The sequence below is a fragment of the Apis cerana genome, linkage group LG4 (genome assembly GCF_029169275.1).
Source record: "Apis cerana isolate GH-2021 linkage group LG4, AcerK_1.0, whole genome shotgun sequence".
Lineage (NCBI taxonomy): Eukaryota > Metazoa > Arthropoda > Insecta > Hymenoptera > Apidae > Apis > Apis cerana.
Window position 1 is genome coordinate 3,149,253 of NC_083855.1, and position 19,532 is coordinate 3,168,784.

General features: G+C 45.5%; 1 protein-coding gene and 1 long non-coding RNA gene across 11 annotated transcripts in view; one reads left to right on the forward strand and one right to left on the reverse strand.

Moving 5' to 3' along the window:
* Positions 1 to 16,325, forward strand: part of LOC133665958 (uncharacterized) — a 48,558-nt gene extending 32,233 nt beyond the window's left edge. Inside the window, exon 3 of the long non-coding RNA XR_009829446.1 lies at positions 15,981 to 16,325. This is a non-coding gene — a long non-coding RNA (uncharacterized LOC133665958). The remainder of the gene's footprint in view (positions 1 to 15,980) is intronic.
* The window catches only part of LOC108003468 (paired box protein Pax-5), a 139,122-nt gene that overhangs the window by 34,407 nt on the left and 85,183 nt on the right, over positions 1 to 19,532 (reverse strand). The window contains exon 1 of one of the 10 annotated variants that reach the window (XM_062073562.1): positions 747 to 2,746. The exons of the other annotated variants lie outside the window; for them this stretch is intronic. Coding sequence (XP_061929546.1) covers positions 747 to 801 — 55 coding nt within the window. The 5' untranslated portion in view covers positions 802 to 2,746. Of the gene's footprint in view, positions 1 to 746; positions 2,747 to 19,532 lie in introns of those variants that run through there. 10 annotated transcript variants of the gene reach the window in all.

A 19,532-nucleotide genomic window follows, 5' to 3' on the forward strand; every position in this document is an offset into this window, starting at 1 on the left:
TTTCTTTCTTTCTTTCTTTTCCCAAAGCAAGAGTTTTGCAACGTTTCACTGCGAATTTAGAAAACGTACAAACACGGGAACGAGAACGAGAGAGAGAGAACGGAGTGATTCCTACGCGCATTGCGGTTCGCTTTTTTCATCGATGGTGGTATTGGAAGTGGACGAAGGTCGCGAGATTTCTCGACGACGTTGCAGATTTGTCGCCAACCGATGGATCGTCCATCGACTTTCCTGCCTCTATTCCACGGACCGATTGATCCGCAAGAGATATCCGAGAGAAATCGATTTTTACGCTAACGAGTTCGCTCTCACGATTCGAGAAGAGAAGAGAAGAGAGTTGATTGTTTCTGCTCTTTTTCTCGCCCCTAACTGTGTTTTCGCTTCTTGCACGACTGTCCATTTCTATTCTTTTGTTTATTAAACGGCAAAATAGGAAGCCTCTCTTCTAACCTAGTTCGCGTAAAACCACTTGGTCGTTTTTCTTCATAAGCGTCCATCTTTTAGGATCATATTAGCAGACAAGATTAATTATTTTTTAGAAACGCGTAAAGAACTCACGATGAGCAAAAGTAAGATCCATACTTTATCAACTCCTGAATCAATTACCTTCAACGCTATTTATAATTTACGTCAACATACCTTACAATATATATATATATATACGTCAAAATTAATGTACCAAATGAAATAACGAAACGAAAGAGAAAAGAGACAATTCCATAAAAGTGCACGTGTCGTCAGCTTACAGGTGTAGTATTCCATCATGTTCTGATTGTAGCGATAGGCGGTGCTGAGGTCCATCTCGGCCCCTCGGTAGCCGACGGCCGTCGGCTGTGGGAATCCAGCTGGAGGTTCCTCTCCACGATTTCGCTCGCGCCGCGTGGAAACTCCGCTCTTCCCTGTTTCGTCGACCACCGTCGAAGAAGACGGCCTCTCGCGCGCTCAGACCTTGCGGATCTCCTCCCTCTCTCTCGTCCCTCTTTTTCTCTTTTCTTTCCTTTTAAGTCGCCAGTCCTCTCCCGATCTGGTCTATGCGGCGGTACAATGACCGTCATCAGGAGCGTCTTTGTGCCGGACGACGGGTGGCTTCGACGAGCACCCGGTCGGCCGTCGCCTCATCTTCGACACTCGAATCTCGAACTCTCCCGGCCGCTTTGTTATCCCGTCCAACTTCTTCTCTCACACCGGCATCACTCAACTCCACTCAACCCGCAGCACCGTGTCCACAATCCCCCGCACGAAACGGTTTTCGCCTCTCTTCCTCATCGTTTTTCATTCGCGTAACAACAACTCGCACCCCCCTTCTCCTTCTCCTGTCCCCAATATCTCTGGAGGATTATACTGGATTATACCGTTTAGGTAGAACTCGTTAGTTAGTCACGTTAGTCACTTTCTCACTATCCTGCCAGCACAGTATTCTCACTTCACCGTATCCAAGAGAAGCTGCTCACTTTCCGTACTCCTTTTCATCCCCCCTTTCAACGCGACGATCCATCCCGAAGAGACAGAGAGAGAAAGTGAGAGACAGATAGAGGGAGAGAGGAGAGACAGATACTCCCGGTTGTTTATCTCGAGGCGGATTCCAACCAAGATCTTGGAATTGGTAATGATAAAAGATACCGACTCGATGGCAACGATCGAAAAGGAAGAGAAAGAAAGAAAGGACGATCCGGGGCAGAGAGGGGCGATCCGTTGAACGCTGGCCAACGAAGGAAGCCCGTGAAAGGGAAGCTGGCTCGGCCGAAACAGGCTCGCAAAAAAAAAAAAGAAAAGAGAAGAAGAAGAAGAAGAAGGAAAAGAGGCTTTTCCCGGTCACGTCCGACTCTCTCGTTATCGTTATCAGCCGCGGTGACACGGTGGCTGGACCCCAAAAAGCGGCACGGGCGACAACGACGTGAAAGCACGGGACGAGGGCTTCTGGCTCACGGGCACACGTGACTTCGCCAAGCTTTTCGACCCCCGCCTCTCCCGTCGAGCTTTCATCCCCACGCGCCGCGCAACCCCGCCTTTTGCATCCCTCGGCCAGCATCCAGCCGGGAGGACCCCGGCCGCTGATTGGCCCGCGCACGGGTCACGTGGGGGCCGAGGTGGGGCGGCTACGTGGGACGCGGGGTTTCTACGGAAACGGCTTGAGCGTCGCGCGGGATAACGTCGTTATTGGCATCCACCGCCGCCGCGGGACGAGGAGAGGGGAGGGGGGAGGAGGAGGAAGGGAAGAAGAATCGCGAATCCGTGGGATGGTGGATGGTGGCAAAGGTTGCGAAATAAACGTTCGCCGGCTGGTCTACCGCCAACAGTCCCACGCGAAATCACGCGGCGCACACCCCCGGCGAGCGCCGCTTATTCATGAGCCCCCGGGTTGTCCCTCTAAGGGAGAGGAATCTTCCGAACCTCTTACTCTCCTTGGATACCGTGTCTCGCCTTATCGATTTTATTTATTTAAGAGTTTCCCTTTGTCGCTCCACTTCTTCCCAAAACACCACCCCCTCCTCGCCGACACCGATCCCACTTCGTGTCACTTCGTTTCTCCCGAGCTTTCTTCTTCTTTTTTTCCACAGACTAGGAGATCCTGTCTTTCGAAAGACTCTTCTTTTCCTTCCTTCTTTCGAACGCTCGCTCGCTTCTCCCGCAACTATTCGCGTATCGTTGTTGTCACGCGATAATTTCGAAAAGCGTGGAACGAAGGTTTTCGAGAACGGAGGAGGAGGACGACTCGCGTATCGGAGGCGAGTTAATCACGGGACTGATTACGTCGACACTGTCCACGGCTCTCGCGGAGGAGAGCGAAAAGGTGGATGAGGGAGGAAAGGGCTAGGAATCCGCAAGTAAACGCGTGTCAAAGTGGGGGGAGGAGAGGAGTGGGTGGGGAGGAGGGGCGGGATACTGGTTTTACAAAAGTATAGCGGCTGGGGATACTTTTCCTTGGGAACACGACCCGCCTATATATATATATATACACGTATATATATAATCTGGTGTGGTGTAACGTTTATCTATAACCTATAGATGCTTATTCGCCGGAAGAGACTTATCACTTTTATGCAGGCCATAACTCGAAAGTTGGCCAATGCGCGCGAATGCATTCCCAATTACCCTTCGAGCGATTCGCCCGAATCGCTCATCCCTTGCCCCTCCCTCCATCACGATGATTTTTATCCCTCCCTGCCGAGTTATTTGCCCGGCCAAACTTTCGCGTATATCGCGTGTATCGAGGATTTATGGAAAAAACGGTTTGACCGCGATCCAGATCGGGGGGGAAAATATCTCTTTTCGCGGGGAATGTTCTCGAGAGAGAGGCAGAGTTTATCGACTTGTTTGTTACTTTCCGCTCGATCCTTTCTCCCTTTCTCCACGATCAGATTAATAATTTGAAATTTCGTTAACTGGAAATTAACGAGAATCACCTAAAATCCCTTCTTCCGCAACAAAGTATTGCATCATGCTCGTGATAACCTCGAGAAGGAAAGAATGTCCGAGCATAGTTAGATTCGCGATCCGGAAAGTCTATCGAAGTAAACGGTGCGCGAAACGTGTCAGAGAGAGAGAAAGAATCGAGATCCATCCATGGAAAGGGGATCTTCTTGGAGGAGAAAAGGCGGCGACCCCCCACCTGTCTAAAATGTGTATCGGTCTGGGAAGGTCTGGGACCCCGGAGTCGGGAATCAGCCGGAAGGTGCGGTCAGCCATGGTGCGGCGTCGGTGGGACCGCCGTTGGGCCGCGAATCTCACAAGGGTCCGGTTTACATTCGAGTTCGTTCTTTCATGACTCCATTCCTCCACGGTCCAACTTCGTAAAGGTGGTTGTTCCACCTCCGCCGCCTCTGTTTCGTTCACAGAGAGCCTCTCCCTCCCCTCCTCTCCCTCGACATTAGATACGTGAGATCGGGAAACGCGTCGATGTCATGTTTGCGTAACCGGCGTAGCCTGACACTCGAGGTAGCCGCCGGGGATCCCGTAATTTCCTAGCAGCCCGATTCTGCGTTTTCGATTGTCCGCCGCTGGCCTGGATCGATTACCGCATCCTGTTACATCCACGGCTACTTTTTTACAACCTTTCCAAGGATGAAAGCTTGACGTCGCACGATTTAATTTTTCCAATTTTTCGAACGATTTTCGATCGGATCTCCATTTGTTTGTACTTATATGCTTCTCTCGCATTGATGTAAAGTATAGAAAATTCTTCTAAATTCTTTTCCTTTTCCACAAATCTTGGTAAACTTCTTACATGTATATATTAATACGTATCGAATCTCTTTGGAACCTCCTCCCTCCAGAATTAAACCAGAATTTCCCATGTCGCCAAGTCAGAACCCTCGAGGAAGAGTTCACCTGCCCCGTGATCCCTTGGAACAAAGGGCGTTGGCAACAGGGATCCATTCGTCATTATCGCGACCTAATCTCTGGAGGATCTCACGAGATTACAGTTTGGCATATCATTTTGGCTGAACGAACGAGCGGCTTGGCCCGCGTTGACGGGCAATATGTCCTCTACATGAGTGCGCCGGCACTCGACGTGAGACGACACATCTCGCAGCCGAATTTGGGGAGACCTCGCCACGGTATTCAAAGTGTGCAAGGGACATGGTGGTTTGGTAGAGTCAGAGGAGGGCAGATGCAGATGAGCTAGTTGCTCCGGGTGCATCGATCATTGGGGTTACTCTGGTTCTCTTGGACGGCCAATCTGTAGCTAGTCCTTCCTAATCCGTCGGGCAACGGATATCAAGCGTGTATTAATCTGATTTATCATTGGAGGAGATTGGAAATTTTCGAAAACGTTCGCTTTTCGAGATATTTATTTCCTAGGTTTCTCGAATCATCATCGATCGTTAAGTGGGATTAATTAAAATATTTGAAGGTTTCATGGGTATTTATTATCTAGGGTGTTGATATTATTAGACAAAATTTATCGATTATATATCAAGTTAGTTTTATTCAAAAGGCGTAAAACTTGAATATTTCCCGAAAGAATTTTAGATATTTTAAATAAGAGGGATATTATGATAAAATATATTATTTATTATTTAATTCTAAGATTTAACAGCCCGATACTTAATCTTTTTTAAAGACGCAATAAAATTCCAAAGAATTCGTACAGAAACAGGTACGTAGACTATAAAATACTTTCTAATAGCCAGTAAAATTTTTTCATACCTTCTTCAATTCTCTCTCTCCAGAGATAAATTATCAAAAAAGAAAAGATCTGCGCGATACAACTCGAGACAATATATATTTTTTTTAATCGAAACGTAGTCAAGTAATTTGAAAAACCTAATCCATCGTATACTTTCCATTAATTTAAATATACGAGAGATATTTTTCGCGAAGGAACGAATCTCGAAATCGAGTGGACAGAAATTCACCCCGGTACCCAGAATTTCATTAGCCGTCCCAATTAGAGCCGTAGAAACTTTGCGGTGATTCCGCGAGAATTATTTTTCTGTTTGCCGTCGCGCGGCCAGAGATAATGGGTCTCCGATGAGAATCTCGTCCGCGGCAAAAACGATCTATGTGAACGACGGAGAGAGAGAGAGAGACAAAGAGAAAGAACAAAAGAGAATAAAAAAGGAAAACAGAGGAAAAAGCAACGGACGAATTTATCCCCCTGTTGGCTCGCCGCTCTCGAAACCGCAAAAACCCCGAGTGCTCTTCGCGTCCCACGGAATTCGGTGACTATTCCGCAAAAGATTAACCCCTAACCGTATTATCAGAGAGAGAGAGAGAAGGGTCGAGCGATAACTTACGAGATTTGATGCAAATAGCACACTCACTCGCTTACTTATTCGCCAGTGTCGCAAGTTAAAAAATACGGAGTTGAAGGGAGGCCAAGGTGAGGGATGCCTGCGAGGGGGAAGTAAGGAAGGAGGGAGAGAGGAAGTGAGTTTTTTCTCCTTTTTTTTTCTTTTGCGTAATGAAAGCAATCAATTCAAGTTCCCTGGCTGCAACAACCGTACGCTCTCCGTGGAAGGGAGGATCGTGATCCAGCCAGCCTCGTCCATTCCCTCTCTCGCCCCTTCCTTCTCCCTCCTAGACGCTCGACACAGGGAGAAAGAGAGAGGAAAAAAAGGTTCTGGTAGGGGTAGTAACTCAGCCTCGCCTTGCCACCCTCTTTCTCGCCGCCCTAACGGTGGCCGGACCACTTTTGTAGTCATCATAAAATGCCCTGCTTTCAAGTTCCGACGATTGCTACTCTTTCTCCCCTCCTTCTCGCTTCTCCCCGATTCGAGGTGGTGGAAAGTAACGAAGTGGTGAGTTCGGTGCGAGGGTTCAGAGAGGGAAGGGAGGAGGGAGGCGGAAGCGAGAGGTGGAACAGGTTAATCCCGAGCATTTTCCAACTGGGTGGGGAGGTGGATCGGTGGATGGTATCTCTTTAAAACAGCGGTAAAGTATCGTTAATCTTGGAAGGAGGGTCTCTTACTTTCGCCGGGACAAACTAGTTGGACACATCCGCTTGATACAAAAATAAATTGCGATCCGCCGCGATACGTCTTGGCTCCCCTTGGCGGCCCCTCCCTTTATCGCGCGATCATCTTTCTTCAAGGTGGCTCTTCCTCGTTTTTGAACTTGGTATGCGGAATTGTGGAGATCGGGAGAACACGATTTTGGGAAGAGGAAATATTTCGAAAGGAGATATTTAAGACGAAATTCTTCTTGGATCGCGTCGAGGAAACGAGGTGAAATTTTTACAAATCGAGCGATGACGAAGAAATATTTGGTAAATGTTACGAGAATGGAATGATGAAACGTAGTTCCCGCGGGAAATGCTAAATGTCAAACACGCCCCCGTCCCCAGGAGAGCTAAAGGCCACAGGAATCATAATATGATTACGCGTCATCCCCTTGTTTAGAGGCGATTATTACCCTGTGCGTGTCTACTGCGAATTTTTCGACAAACTACAAACTTGTTCTCTTAGCGAGAAGAGACTTCGATTGAAATATATGTGTCGAGGAATTCAATTTTCTAACTCGAAAATTAAAGTTATGAATTTAACAAAAATAAATTTTTTCCCCTCTACTTCAATTCTTTCGAGTTTTGAATACAATTTCATTAATTACTTTTTAAAAGAGATAAACTTAAAAATCTTGCTTCGTCTCGTTTACTATTACAAAATTGAAAATTTGAAAAAAAACATTGTGGAAACTTTGTGGAAATTTTTACCCATTTTCATCCCTCTGAAAGGTAATCCGCATATCTCGATAACATCTCAGAATATTATTTACGATAATCGTCTTCAAAATTTAAATCTTAATACCTTTTATTGTCGACAGTTTTTTTTTTATTCAATTACTTCCATGAATCGTTACACGAAATGATGAAAATCGCCGACAATATTGATATCAACACGTAATAATAACAGCAATAGATCGCGAACAATTTGTACGACTGTCAGCGATTAAGATGATCGGATAAAATAAAATTACTCGATACGTAAACACTAGGGAGAAATAACTTACTGTAGAATAAAACCGGCCATTGAAGGCCCGTTTGCTTGTTGCTTTGTCCGCTTGTATCCCATACTTGTATCACGTCTATTACCACAGACATCTCCTTTATCTCCTTACTCGGCCATTTTACAACAAAAGGAATAACTCATCTACGACAATCCACGCGGGATCTACATAAACGATATACACGATTACAGCGTTTCGCCCGTCGCTCGATCAGCGGGTTATTCAATGGATTGTCAAGTTTCTGGATTCGAATAATATTTACTATTTACGCGCGTGTCTTTCACTCGACCGAAATTCGTTGCACCGAATACGTGATAGGTGTAAGAGTTATGTGCCAGTTTGATCGATAAGACGATCCTTCCTATCCATAAAAATACGATATCTCTCCTAAAAAAATTGTACGATTCGTTATTCCTCGTAACATTTGCGAAAAAGATTTCGAGACATCTCGAAGGAACAATTTTTTTATTACCCTTCACGAACGAATCTATCGAGATTCCTCCGATCAAACCAAATCGCGTATTCATCCATAAAAATATTCTCGATGCTCGAAGGGTTGGTTATGAACGGTAGCTCGATCGATAGCTTTTAAAATGTTTTGGCAAATCGAGGTGGCCACCCCTCCCCCCGAATAGAGTATCGCGATGGAACATTAGGAGGGATATATTTGGCCGATGTAGCAATAATTTCCATGCATATATACACGTAGGTGGTGCAGTGACGGCACATAGATCACAAGGGCTCGCCGACACGCGACAGCACGTGCTTCCCTGCGACCGCTTTTCTCTCTCTCTCTCTCTCTCTCTCCCCGTCCTTCTCATTCCCTCCCTCCCTCCCCACGTGCCTGTGCACTTAGGGCGAACTTCATGAGCTTTCCACCCACCACAAACCACTCGAGTGGATCCCCCTTGGACGCGTATATGTGGCATAACCCTTCTTCCACCCATTACTGTAATGCTATTCATGCTTAATACAACGGATCTCCGGGATTTATCCTCGACTCCTAACTCTACGGTGGATGTTTCTATTATTATATACTTTTTTTTTCGCCGCGAGAGCATTACAATCATTGGGATTAAGGAAACTTTTCCTCACTCGAGTCTGAATTTCATCAATTTCCTTTTCAATGGAGCAATTGGAAAGAAAGTTTCTCTCGTTCAAAAAAGGGACTTTATCGAACGTCACTGTCAAGGATTGTTTGCAAATCGACCAAACACATTAATTACGATCGGGACACCCCTCCAAGATTGATACTCGAATCGAGGGCAAGGGGATCGTCGGATCTCTTTCTGGCTGGAAAGGTGGTGATGCGGCGGCGGTGAATAAGGGTGGGTGGCGTGCCTCCAGAGGGTTTAACCAGGGGGTTGGCGCATATTTCACGGTCGGTGGTCCCATCTCGCGGAGACAATCTGAACCAGCGCGGATACATCATCGCGTGACGCCACGTAATAACCTCTTGGGCGACCGCCTTTCAAAACCCTCTTATTTATTCATCTCACCTCGTGCTCGCTCTGTCACGCTCATCCCTTGCTCCTTCCATCCTCACGATTATGCGAACCTTGGAGGGCGAGGAAAATTTGAAGGGATTCCATCGAATTGTTTGATCGACTATTCTATCCTTTTCTTTTGATGAAATATGATCGTCGATTGCGACTCTTTAATTCTGAGAGTGATTTTTTTTAATCCCGAACAAATGAAACACGTTACGTCACGCGCATTATACATTTGTATACGTTATATTGCCAAATTTAATCGCTCCAATTAAATCCAACATCACCGCCGCCATTAACCGCAATGGTGTAATTGCGGCAAATCCACCAACTTCTGATCCACCAACGGCTCTAAAACTTTCGTTAATTTTACCAAGAAACGATTTTATACCACTCTCGTTTCGTTCTCGGGAATACAATTTCGTAAATTGCGCTTGTTATTTCGCGGGAATCCGAGGATTCTCGCGTTGCAGGGACGAATAATTAGCAGGCAGGGAAGGCTGGTCGAACGAAATAACATCGATCAGCCGGGAGGCTGGTGACTCACATTTCTCGGGAGCATTCCTCGAATAGCGTCTAATCCATCAGCGAATTCACGTATCGCTTACCACGTGCTTCGCCCTCGTCTTTTTCTCCCTCTCCCCTTCCTGGACATCCTAGTGCCGCCTTCGTCGCCAGATGTTGCCGCGTTAGTACGTCGACGAAGGATCCCCGCTCGCGAAAACGAACAGCGAAACAGCCCACTTTTCACCCCGTTTCCTAGAACACTCTCGCCAATTTTTATTCTTATCTATACTCACTCGCGTCTCCGAATTGTGGATGAAAGTAGCTAGGAATAAAGTTAGCCGAGTTTTCGTTAGTTAATATTCGATTGAAAAAGTACCATTCCCAGTTTCTCAGACAGCGAAAATAAAAAATCATCGCGACTCTTCTGAATCTCGGGAATCAAGGATTTCGACGCTCGATCTTCGAAAGCCGCGGCAGAATTAATGGGTAGGAAAGAAAGGTAGGTATTTCTGTTCTTCGACGCGAGAAATATCGCCGCGCCGGCCCTCCCCGTTAAGATAATAATAATCTTACGAGCGCGAATCCTTCTCCTCCCGAGACGCGTGCGCGTGCGGGCCCGTTGTGTCGACACACGTACTTGACTCTTCTCGTGTAACACGGCCGGCAGAAAGGCTATTTGTCGGATGACAAACGAGCGTCGGGCTACGTGGGTGGCTTCGCCTCGCGCGGCAAATGGTGAGCACCGCTCCGTGTCGCCGCTCTCTCTCCCCCCCTCTCATTCGTGAAAATCGTCGTCGGTCTTGGTATCCAACGATTTGGAATTTCGGGATTTATCTCCACCTAATCCGGGATGCAACGACGAGGAGGAGGATCTGGATGGAGCCCATCGAAGGGAGGATGAACGACCTCCAATGATATCTTTTTCTTGAGGAGTTTTCCTGTAACCCAATCTTCTCCTCTCAGAGAGGACGAACGATTGGGATCGTCTTGGAACTCTTTCGCGGGTTATTAAGAGTCTCTTTATTTATACAAGTTTCACGATGTATATATCGAAATTAATCGAAGTCATAATTTGATATCCTTTCTCTTGAAAGGCAATAACATATTCTATTCAGTAGATCCTTTCGTTCGCGCTCCTATCCTCGTCGAAAAGTATCGAAGAACCGCGACCAAGCGGAGAGGAGCTGGTCAAAGACGGAACGAGGGGGGGGCAGAGGCGCAAATTCGGATATTTGTTGGATACAGCTTGGCTCGCCACCGGTAGATCAGCGCCTGTATCATAGCTCAGGGTCCCACGTACATGGAGAGTGGATGCATTTGGGTAACGCACACCTACGTTAAGTGCGTGCGGGTATGTGTGGCCGGGAGGCACATAATGTCTAATGGGGGTGATTGTGCTCGCGCTCCGTGACGGATCAATCTGCCACCCCCTTCAACCCCTCTGCTCCGAGGAGAGGAGGCTCGAGGAGGAGGGAGGAAGAGGAGGCGTGGAGGGACGCGGAGTGACAGAGGCAGGGGTGAACCCTTAGCCCGGAACCCAGCCACGGACTCGCGTGGATAACGTGCCCTATTCGTCATATACGTGGCCAAGGGTTGGGTTAGAGAAACGTTATTAATCGACCTGCATCCACGAATCGCGATTTCGAGTGGAGCGTGGAATTTGCCCCCCTCTCCCTCTCTCTACGGTTAACCGACAGGGGTGGAAATCTCTTTGAAGGGTGATCTTGCGGTAATTAACCCACCTCGTCACGCTGGGTCTCGTGCGTCAACGTTATTGTTGTTAACGTTCTTATTAATCGGGGGCCTTGACTGTCGAGCCAGCTTTAGATTGGCAACGCACATTCGTGGCGTTTCATAGCCGAGGCAATCGCCTTCGAATGATGGAGCGCTTCTTGCCGAACATACTCGATCTTTGACACGCGGAAAGCTATCGGCTGTAAAATACGATCGGTTTAAATCCAGGCCTTTGAAATACTCACTCCCCCCCTCGGGAAAAGGCAATTTTAATTACCCGGCCGTCGACTTTCCTGCGACCCGATATCTCTGAACACCCAACTAGTTGACCAGGAAACGCAATATTTTAGAACACGCGCAGAAACGTATATATATATATATAAGCTGTAACCTGTTCCATACTGTGCTCTGGAAGCGGGTTGTACGGTGGTAACGTAACGAGGCGATCTCTCATATCGAGCCGCCCACGTGCGCCACGACGTTGACACGAACACGAGGCCGCGTGTTCGAAGGAAACGCGACGATCGAGGGCAAGAATATGCGAGCAATCTCTGGATCGTGGGTTCACGCGTCTGGGACACACCGTTAGATGCGATTTGTTGGAATTATTCTTATTAACGAGTCGTTAAATGGTAGTTAGGAATTTGATGGTACTGTTTCGTGTATTATTGTTGTAATTGGAACAATTTTCGCAAATGCCATTTCGATGAAATTGTAAACGATACGTTTGAAAATTACTAAATTGAACGTTTCTAAAGAGAAGGCAGATATTGGAGAATGAGGGCATGGTTGGAAAAGCAAGCAAGTAGCTGGAATACGAATGATTAAGATATCGAGAGAGGAAATAAAATATTAGAATAAAACAAGAGGAAAAGCACGCGTGAAATATAGCGCTGTTCGTTGTAATAAATGGAAAGATAACCCAGCCGCTCGATTTCCTGCCCTTTGAGACACGTGTAGATCGTGAAACGACGGAAACTGATTCCACAGCTTTACAACGTATCTAATTATGCCACTCTTGTGCGATTTAACACTACAATAACTTTACAATGCTACACTATCTAGATACGGTCTATCCAGTGTGTCGTATATCGATATTAATATCGTATAATAAATAACCGAAATATCGTAACAGGCCTACTCTAAATCATCGACACCGCGCCATATCTAAATCTGCTTCACCTTTTAGCCGTGTAACCATTGCCCACAACCCAGATACTTGTTGCCTACCCATTCTGATTGGCAATATTTATCCAACATCCAACGCGCACCCGCGTTGCATATCTATACATCTAATACCACATTCTTTCCCAGTTTACGCATAACTTTCTAAGCGATCAGTGAAAGGACAGGATCGTTTACCATTGAAACACCATGCAACGTAGAAGGTTAAACAACGAGTGATCGCGATTCGAGCACGTTATTGCCCGAAAGAACGATTTCGATTTAATCCTTCTTAAAAATTTACTCGTTGCAAGTATTATTTATCTTTTTCTCTTCGTCTCGTGGGATTTTACTCGATGATGTGTTTAAGAGATATATATCATTGGAATTGATTTGATCTCGAAGATGAACTTCCGGTACAATCTTCGATTTCGTTCTTACCCACCGAGGCTCACCGCGACAAAAGACACCCATGTTTCGAGACATAGATGGCAGCAGAAGGTTCTCGCTCCATTTGCGCGATCCAACGATTATTTTTTTATTTTTCGAAGGAATTGGAAGAAATTCGATTCGATAACTTTTTCCACAATTTTCGAAATAAAAGATTAATGCAATAATCCGCGATCGAATATGCGATTTTCATTTTAATAACTTTCGTAGATACCTATTGCAATTTCATTTGAAGAAAGAACGAATACAATTTTTTGCTTTAGAAAGAGAGAGACAAGCTCGTGAGACAAAAAGTTAAACGAACGCTACCACTCATTTGTATTTTATCGTTATTGATACTACGTTCAATAACAATAAACATAGAACAAGGCTGTCTAAGATTCCCGGTAAATTTATAGCCTAAGAAAATTACTCGAACGTTTGTCCTCGTTTTTTTAGCCCATCTATATGGACAGCATCCAAGCCAGAACCGATGAACTAATAGCAGGGATTAGCTATCGTGGCGCGTGATCTTAATAGACGATATCGTTTCAGGATATAAGCATCGATCGGCGAATCTGGGACGTATTATTTATTCTTCGATTTGTATGCAATCTCAATAAGTCGTAAAGTTATCTAAGGATTGTTTCCACATTCTCATCGTAAGTATTTTCGACGCGTACGATTGACAACCGTCGAGCTGTTCTCGTTACTCGAAATTGCTCGAATAAGAACCAAAGTAATTAGAAATCTCGCTCGTTTTCTCTCGATTCCATCAAGGATAGCACGGAGGACAGAAAAATCCAGGTCGAGTTTCGATTCGGATTCGATCACCAAGGTCGGATTGCACTTTAAATATCCAATTTGTTAGAAATGATTCTTGGAAAAACGCTTCGTGATCGCGCCAACAACAGATTGCTCGACTTTTTGCCGCTCTTCGAAGAGATAATCGAACTCGTTGTTTCATCAAGTATCAAAAGTAATCCACGTATTTTTTTCTTGTTAGATTAATTTAAAATTCGAAATTAACCTAAACACTCTTGGAAACAACGCTTAAACTTTCCAAAATCAATTCGAATCTCCAAATTCTCGAATCGGACGAAGCCGTTTCCGAACGAATGTCGAAAAATCGTTGAGAAAATCGGATCGATATCCGCGATACGATCTCTGCGGTCGCGTCCACAACGATAATTGACTCCGCCTGTTCGTCCACGCCGCACTACATTATAAATGCGTGCTACCTACCCGGCTGTCCGTGGTGGTGGGTAGTTAAGAAGTGGCTGGATCCTCGACGTGACGTGTTACAGTTGCTTCAACCGCAACAACGCGCCTCCGACCGCAGGAACCCTTTATTTTGCTCTTTGCTCCTTCTGGCCCTCGCGCCGCTCGAATCGGTCGCTGCTCGAGTTCAAACCTCGCCCATAATTACTCTCTCTCTCGGCGATGATACCAATGGTATCGATCATCATCCACGGCTACCCTTCGATTCCTCCACGAGCGGCCATAATCCCCATTAGCCGGCGTAATTACCCTCGGTATTACGTACTACCGACGTTTCGTAGAAACGTCTCCTCTCGAGCTACTTCTTTCCACCTTTTTTTTTCTTCCTTTCGTTTCTTCTTCTTCTTCTTCTTAGTCGTGTTGCCCGTTGTTTCTTTTTTTCAAAAAGAGGGTGACACGCGTCTTGGAAATGTTCTCGGGGCGTTGCTGGATTCCTTTTCCAGAAAATGGGAAATTATGGAGATCGCATCACAAGATGACGAATCGCAAGACGACTTAATAAAGCGTAATTATACTTTGGTGTGAGAGTAGTTTCGATTCTTCGCCATTCAATTCGCTACTTTTTGTCGGATCGACAATAGATAAACCCATCGGAAACTTTCTTGTTATAACGACTCTTGTATCTCGTTTCAATCTTTAACAAAAATTGCGTCTTCATACGAGGCGGGATTTCATTCCCCAAACGTGGTTAAAAAATTTCTGCAAAAGAGAGGCGAAATTTCATTTCTTATCAAACCTTTAACGTTGCGCTCGTTGTAAATCACGCGCGCACCGGAGGCGTGGATTTATTTTAGAGTCGATTTCGTGGCATCGGCTCACAGAGGATGAGTCATGGCGGTATTGTTCGGCCGGACGAGGAGATACAACACAAATCATTTCCTGCCGTATCCCTATCTGTCTGCCTTCGCGCTTACGCGTGCGTGCGTTGCACGCGTGTGGTTCCGCAACAACAGCAAGCATCTCACGCTCGAGCGGGCGCGTCGCCCAGCGTCGAATAGCGCCCCCTGATATTCCTTTCTCGAGGAGAGCCACGTGCCCTAACCACCTGCGACTTCGATCTTCCATTCCATGGATCTATCAAGCAAGAAATGAAACGAGATTTCTCAAAAAATAACTTCGATAATCTTCGTCTCCTCCTCGTTCGATGATCGCACACGTACTTTTATATAAGAAGCAAAAAAAAGAAAAGGAACGAGCAACACCTAGAAGATTAGCCCTGTCAGTGAGTCGAGCAACGATTCGTTTAACAGATGCCAGCCATCTCTCGAACAGGGTCCAACGGCCGGCCATAATATTTCCCCCTTGTCGGAGGGCGAGTGTTGGCGCTTCTTCATCCGCGTATCGGAAGCTTGTTCTGCATTTACACCGGTTAATTTGTCGTCTCCCCAACGCTGAATTCCACCTTCGTGTGTCTCGATTCTATTAATTCAATTATATGGAGGAAGTTGAGGACGACCAATAACGAATCGTTTCCTCCTCCGAGCTGATCACCTCCTTGTTGATCAATTAATTACAGCAATAAGAATCGGGATTTTTATTGAACATCGCCGGGGAAAACGTTGGGTTTTTCGAAATTATTTTTTATTGAATCTAACTAGAGGAAATTAGGCAGGCTCCAGTTTACGAAGTTGTAAAATGTTTGGTCTTTCCAAGTCTTTTTAGTTTCGTTCCGACCATTTCTCCTCGCATTCGTTAATCGCGAAACCGACGGAATTTATGAAGATTCTTTCGGCTCGTAAATAAGCGCAGGAACGGCGCCTCTTAATCGGTTCGATATTCGCTGTATGTTTCTCGAGATCCTCGAGCTGGAAATGATTATTCGTTGACGATAAGCCGAGATTGAGAATATCTGTTGGTTTGACTTCCTCGTTTCGTAAAAAAATTTTTGTTATTAATTTCTTTTTTTTTTTTTTGTTTTCATTTCAGGAAAAGGAAAACACAGCGGCGAGAAATCGTTTTGCGGAGGGACAAAAGTAATTTACGAGCATCGAGGGAAAATCCTTTCCTGTCCAGCACATCCACGAGTTTTGTTTCAGATAAATAAATAGGAAAGGTTGTTCGTTCCAGAAAGGAGAACCTGTTGCGACACGCGGAACAAGATAACGATCGAAACTTCTTAAAGTTCGTCATGGTCTTACGACTTTGTAGGAGGAATCGATTAATAACGGATCCCGATGTGCAAAGCGCTATGGTGTGTCCTCGAATAAAAATATCCTTATCCAGAGTGTGAAGTTTTCTTCACATTCTTCTTCAGAAATTACAACAAATAAACCCGTTTCTAGATCTAGTTATTACAACAAATAAATAAATAAATTAAACCCGTTTCCAGTTCCAGTTTCTAATCTTCAAGAAAAAGATTTTAAAAGGCACAGAATTTAAACTATTTCAACGCATTTCTGGCTTTCGAAAAAGCCAGATATTTTAATCATCTTTCTATTTATCCACCGTTTTTCGCAATTGTGCACAATTACATCCAATTACCCGACCACCTTTCCTCCTCAAACGAGCCAAACTCATCTCCAACCGCCTTCAACCATCGATATGATAAAGGAGAGAAAGAAGGAACACGCTTACTTAATCCCAATAACCGAGATCGATCCTCGTTAACCAGGATGCCTCCTCCCGTCGAGCATAAAGAACCCACCCCGTCCAGGAGACATCGTCCAAGAGCGGCCGCCGCCACTGTCCCATATAAATAACTAACCCTAGCGCAGCAGGGAGAGTTCCTCTTCCCCTCATCAACCGGTAATGACATGATTGCATACCATCCTTCCACCGCTGCTTCCACGTTTCGTAGCCCCTCCTTCTCGTACGCAACAGGGTGGCGCGCCCTTTCCCTAATAAGATACCGGCACGTAAAACCGAGTTCGGTTTTACACGCAGTGAGAAGAGGAAGAGGGCACTTGAAAAAGCCGATACCAGAACTTTGTATAAACCGCGAATAAATCCTCTAATCTAATTGATACGGCCCCCGGTATGCGGGCTCGCGTAGCTACACGCTAAAACGGTCGTTGTTAAGTAGCCTGGGCTGGAGTTAGATAGCCGTTGCCTCGGTTGAAGGAAAAACGATGCCGAGGTGGGCAGCATTAGGAGGAGGAGGAGGAGGAGGAGGAAGGGGGAGAAGGAGAAAAAGGAAGGTATCTCGTAGCCACTGGTGCTGGGATGAGAAATGTTTTCCTCGCGGCTCGAGCTCGCTCGAGGGCAGGGTAAAGCTCTCTAGCGGAGAGGTTGAATCGAAACGCTTCCGCAGGGAGTGGTATCTCGATCGTTGATAGACCTATTAAACGTCTTCATCTTGGATGCTCGGGAACACGGGATTTCGATTTTTAGGGGGAGAGAGAGAGATTTCTCTTGGTCTTCTTTTTTCCATCGATTTGGAGAAATGACGAAAAGCCGCAGGAAAGAAGTTGTCGAGGAATTTGTCTCGCGCGAATACTCGGGTTGCCGCACGCTTTCCGTCCGAGGATGGTTTGTTAATTTATCGGGGAGAGAGAATGTCGAATAGCTCGAGGAGAACCGGTTCGTTTAACGATTTCTGTCGCTGATACTGATATCTGCAACTGTTGCGTAACTGTTGCGTTGCGTATGCACAGGTTATCTTTTCTACGGTAGCCCGACAGAAGAGGGTATTCCTACGGTTTTTCCACGGCCAATTTAGCGTGTCTTCGATTGGTTGGTGATTTTTGAATCTCGGGAAGGGGAAAATCGGGAACAGATCTCGAATCGATCTGTTGCGGAATAGATTTTATGGCGAGTCGTTTGGAATTTATTATTATAAGAGGTGAGAAACCGTAGGTGTACCAGTTACATTAACTCGAGAGAAGTACTCTAACGTTCGTTCGATTTTACGAAGAATTTACATTCCGCAGAAGAGTTGAACTCGTGTTGCATTTTATAATCCCATTCAAGTTTTTTTTTTTTTTACGGTTGATAAGGCGAAGTTTGCGAAGTTTGAATATTTTTTCAAACGATGAACATATCGATTTCTAAATAGCTCGATGCGTGATTGTCAAGATGATCGTGTGTATAGAATGATAAATGATTCACTCGAAGAAATAAATTTACATACTTGAACGAGTGGAGAGGAAAAATCAATAAATGGACGTGCTTATACGTGATATCTTAATTTTCAAATTATGGTTATAATTGATGTATACTTTTTAAAGTCACGCGCATAATAAAGTGATAAATTTGTGCCTAACCGAACAGTTTCTCTTATTATTATCTCATTATCATATTTCAAGCTACATTTATCTAGCTACATTAGAATACGGAAGTGTTTCGAATTGCAAAACATAGCTATCCAATAATTACATTACAATCTATCCGTTTGAAAGGTAATTTAAAAAATTCTCGCTCTCGAACAATTTATTCGAATATTATTACTTGATCGATAACCGACAATAATCGCTGATAATTTTCTTTCTAATCGATCACGATAGAACCATTTCGCCTGTTAAGATCGAATTTCTCCAAGCCTTCTCTCCTCATTCTCCTCTCAGGTGAGATTATTCACACCGGAAGTATAGGGTTCATTAACAACAAGCGGATTAAGGGAAGGGGCGAGGCACGATATCTCGCAACAAATTTTCGAGGCAACGTTTATATACCCGCCACGATCGAGTAATTATCCCTACTACCATCCCCTCGATACTTTCGAGAGGAATCCGGAGCGGCCTTCGTCGATTGGCCTGCCTCAATCCGGCATATATCCGTAAATTTATCCAAAATTCGATTACCTCGATCGAAACTATTTTAAACGACGTTAAATATCGATTTTACGTTTCGATCGATCAAGGAATGAAAGATTATTCCGATCAACATCTCGTACTTCGTTTATTTGTTACTTTAGAGATATTCCATCGAGTTTGCACGTCTTCACTGCACGAATAACGTAATTTTCCAAAAAACACGGGGGATGGAAAGAAGACACTTTTCCTTTGGATCCGCGACACCGATTCCGCATACCCAACCGTCGTTACCGGAGGAAATTTCTGTTCCAGGTCAAAAGAAAAAAAAGGAGAAAGAAGAGAAAAAGGGGTAAGAAAGAGAGTAGGTGAAGCAAGAGAGGAAAGTGGAAGGAAGGGCCCCCCACGAGCCACGAGCAGGCCCGGCTCTCCGTGTGGTCCCTGCTACGCCTCGCGGCGACCTCATCCCTTCCGCTCCCTCTCGTACCCTTCCCTCCTCTTCTCGCCGCCGTTCCCTCTCCTCTCTCTCTCCCACAGTGAACATAAATCTCGGTAGGTTGCATTTATACTTAATGTTGCCAATATCCAGCTTGATCCTCCCCCTCCCCCTCACTTCCAGTACTCGGGGATCCGTCCTCCTCTCCCACCTTCGGGGATTGCACTTGGCATTCTTTATTAGCCGAGAGACCCACCACCCGGCCGAGTCGAGGAGAGTACGACACGGCGCTCCCCAGGTTCACCCGGCCAACCCCGCCGAGGGTGAATTTATCGTCCCCCTGGTAATGGATAG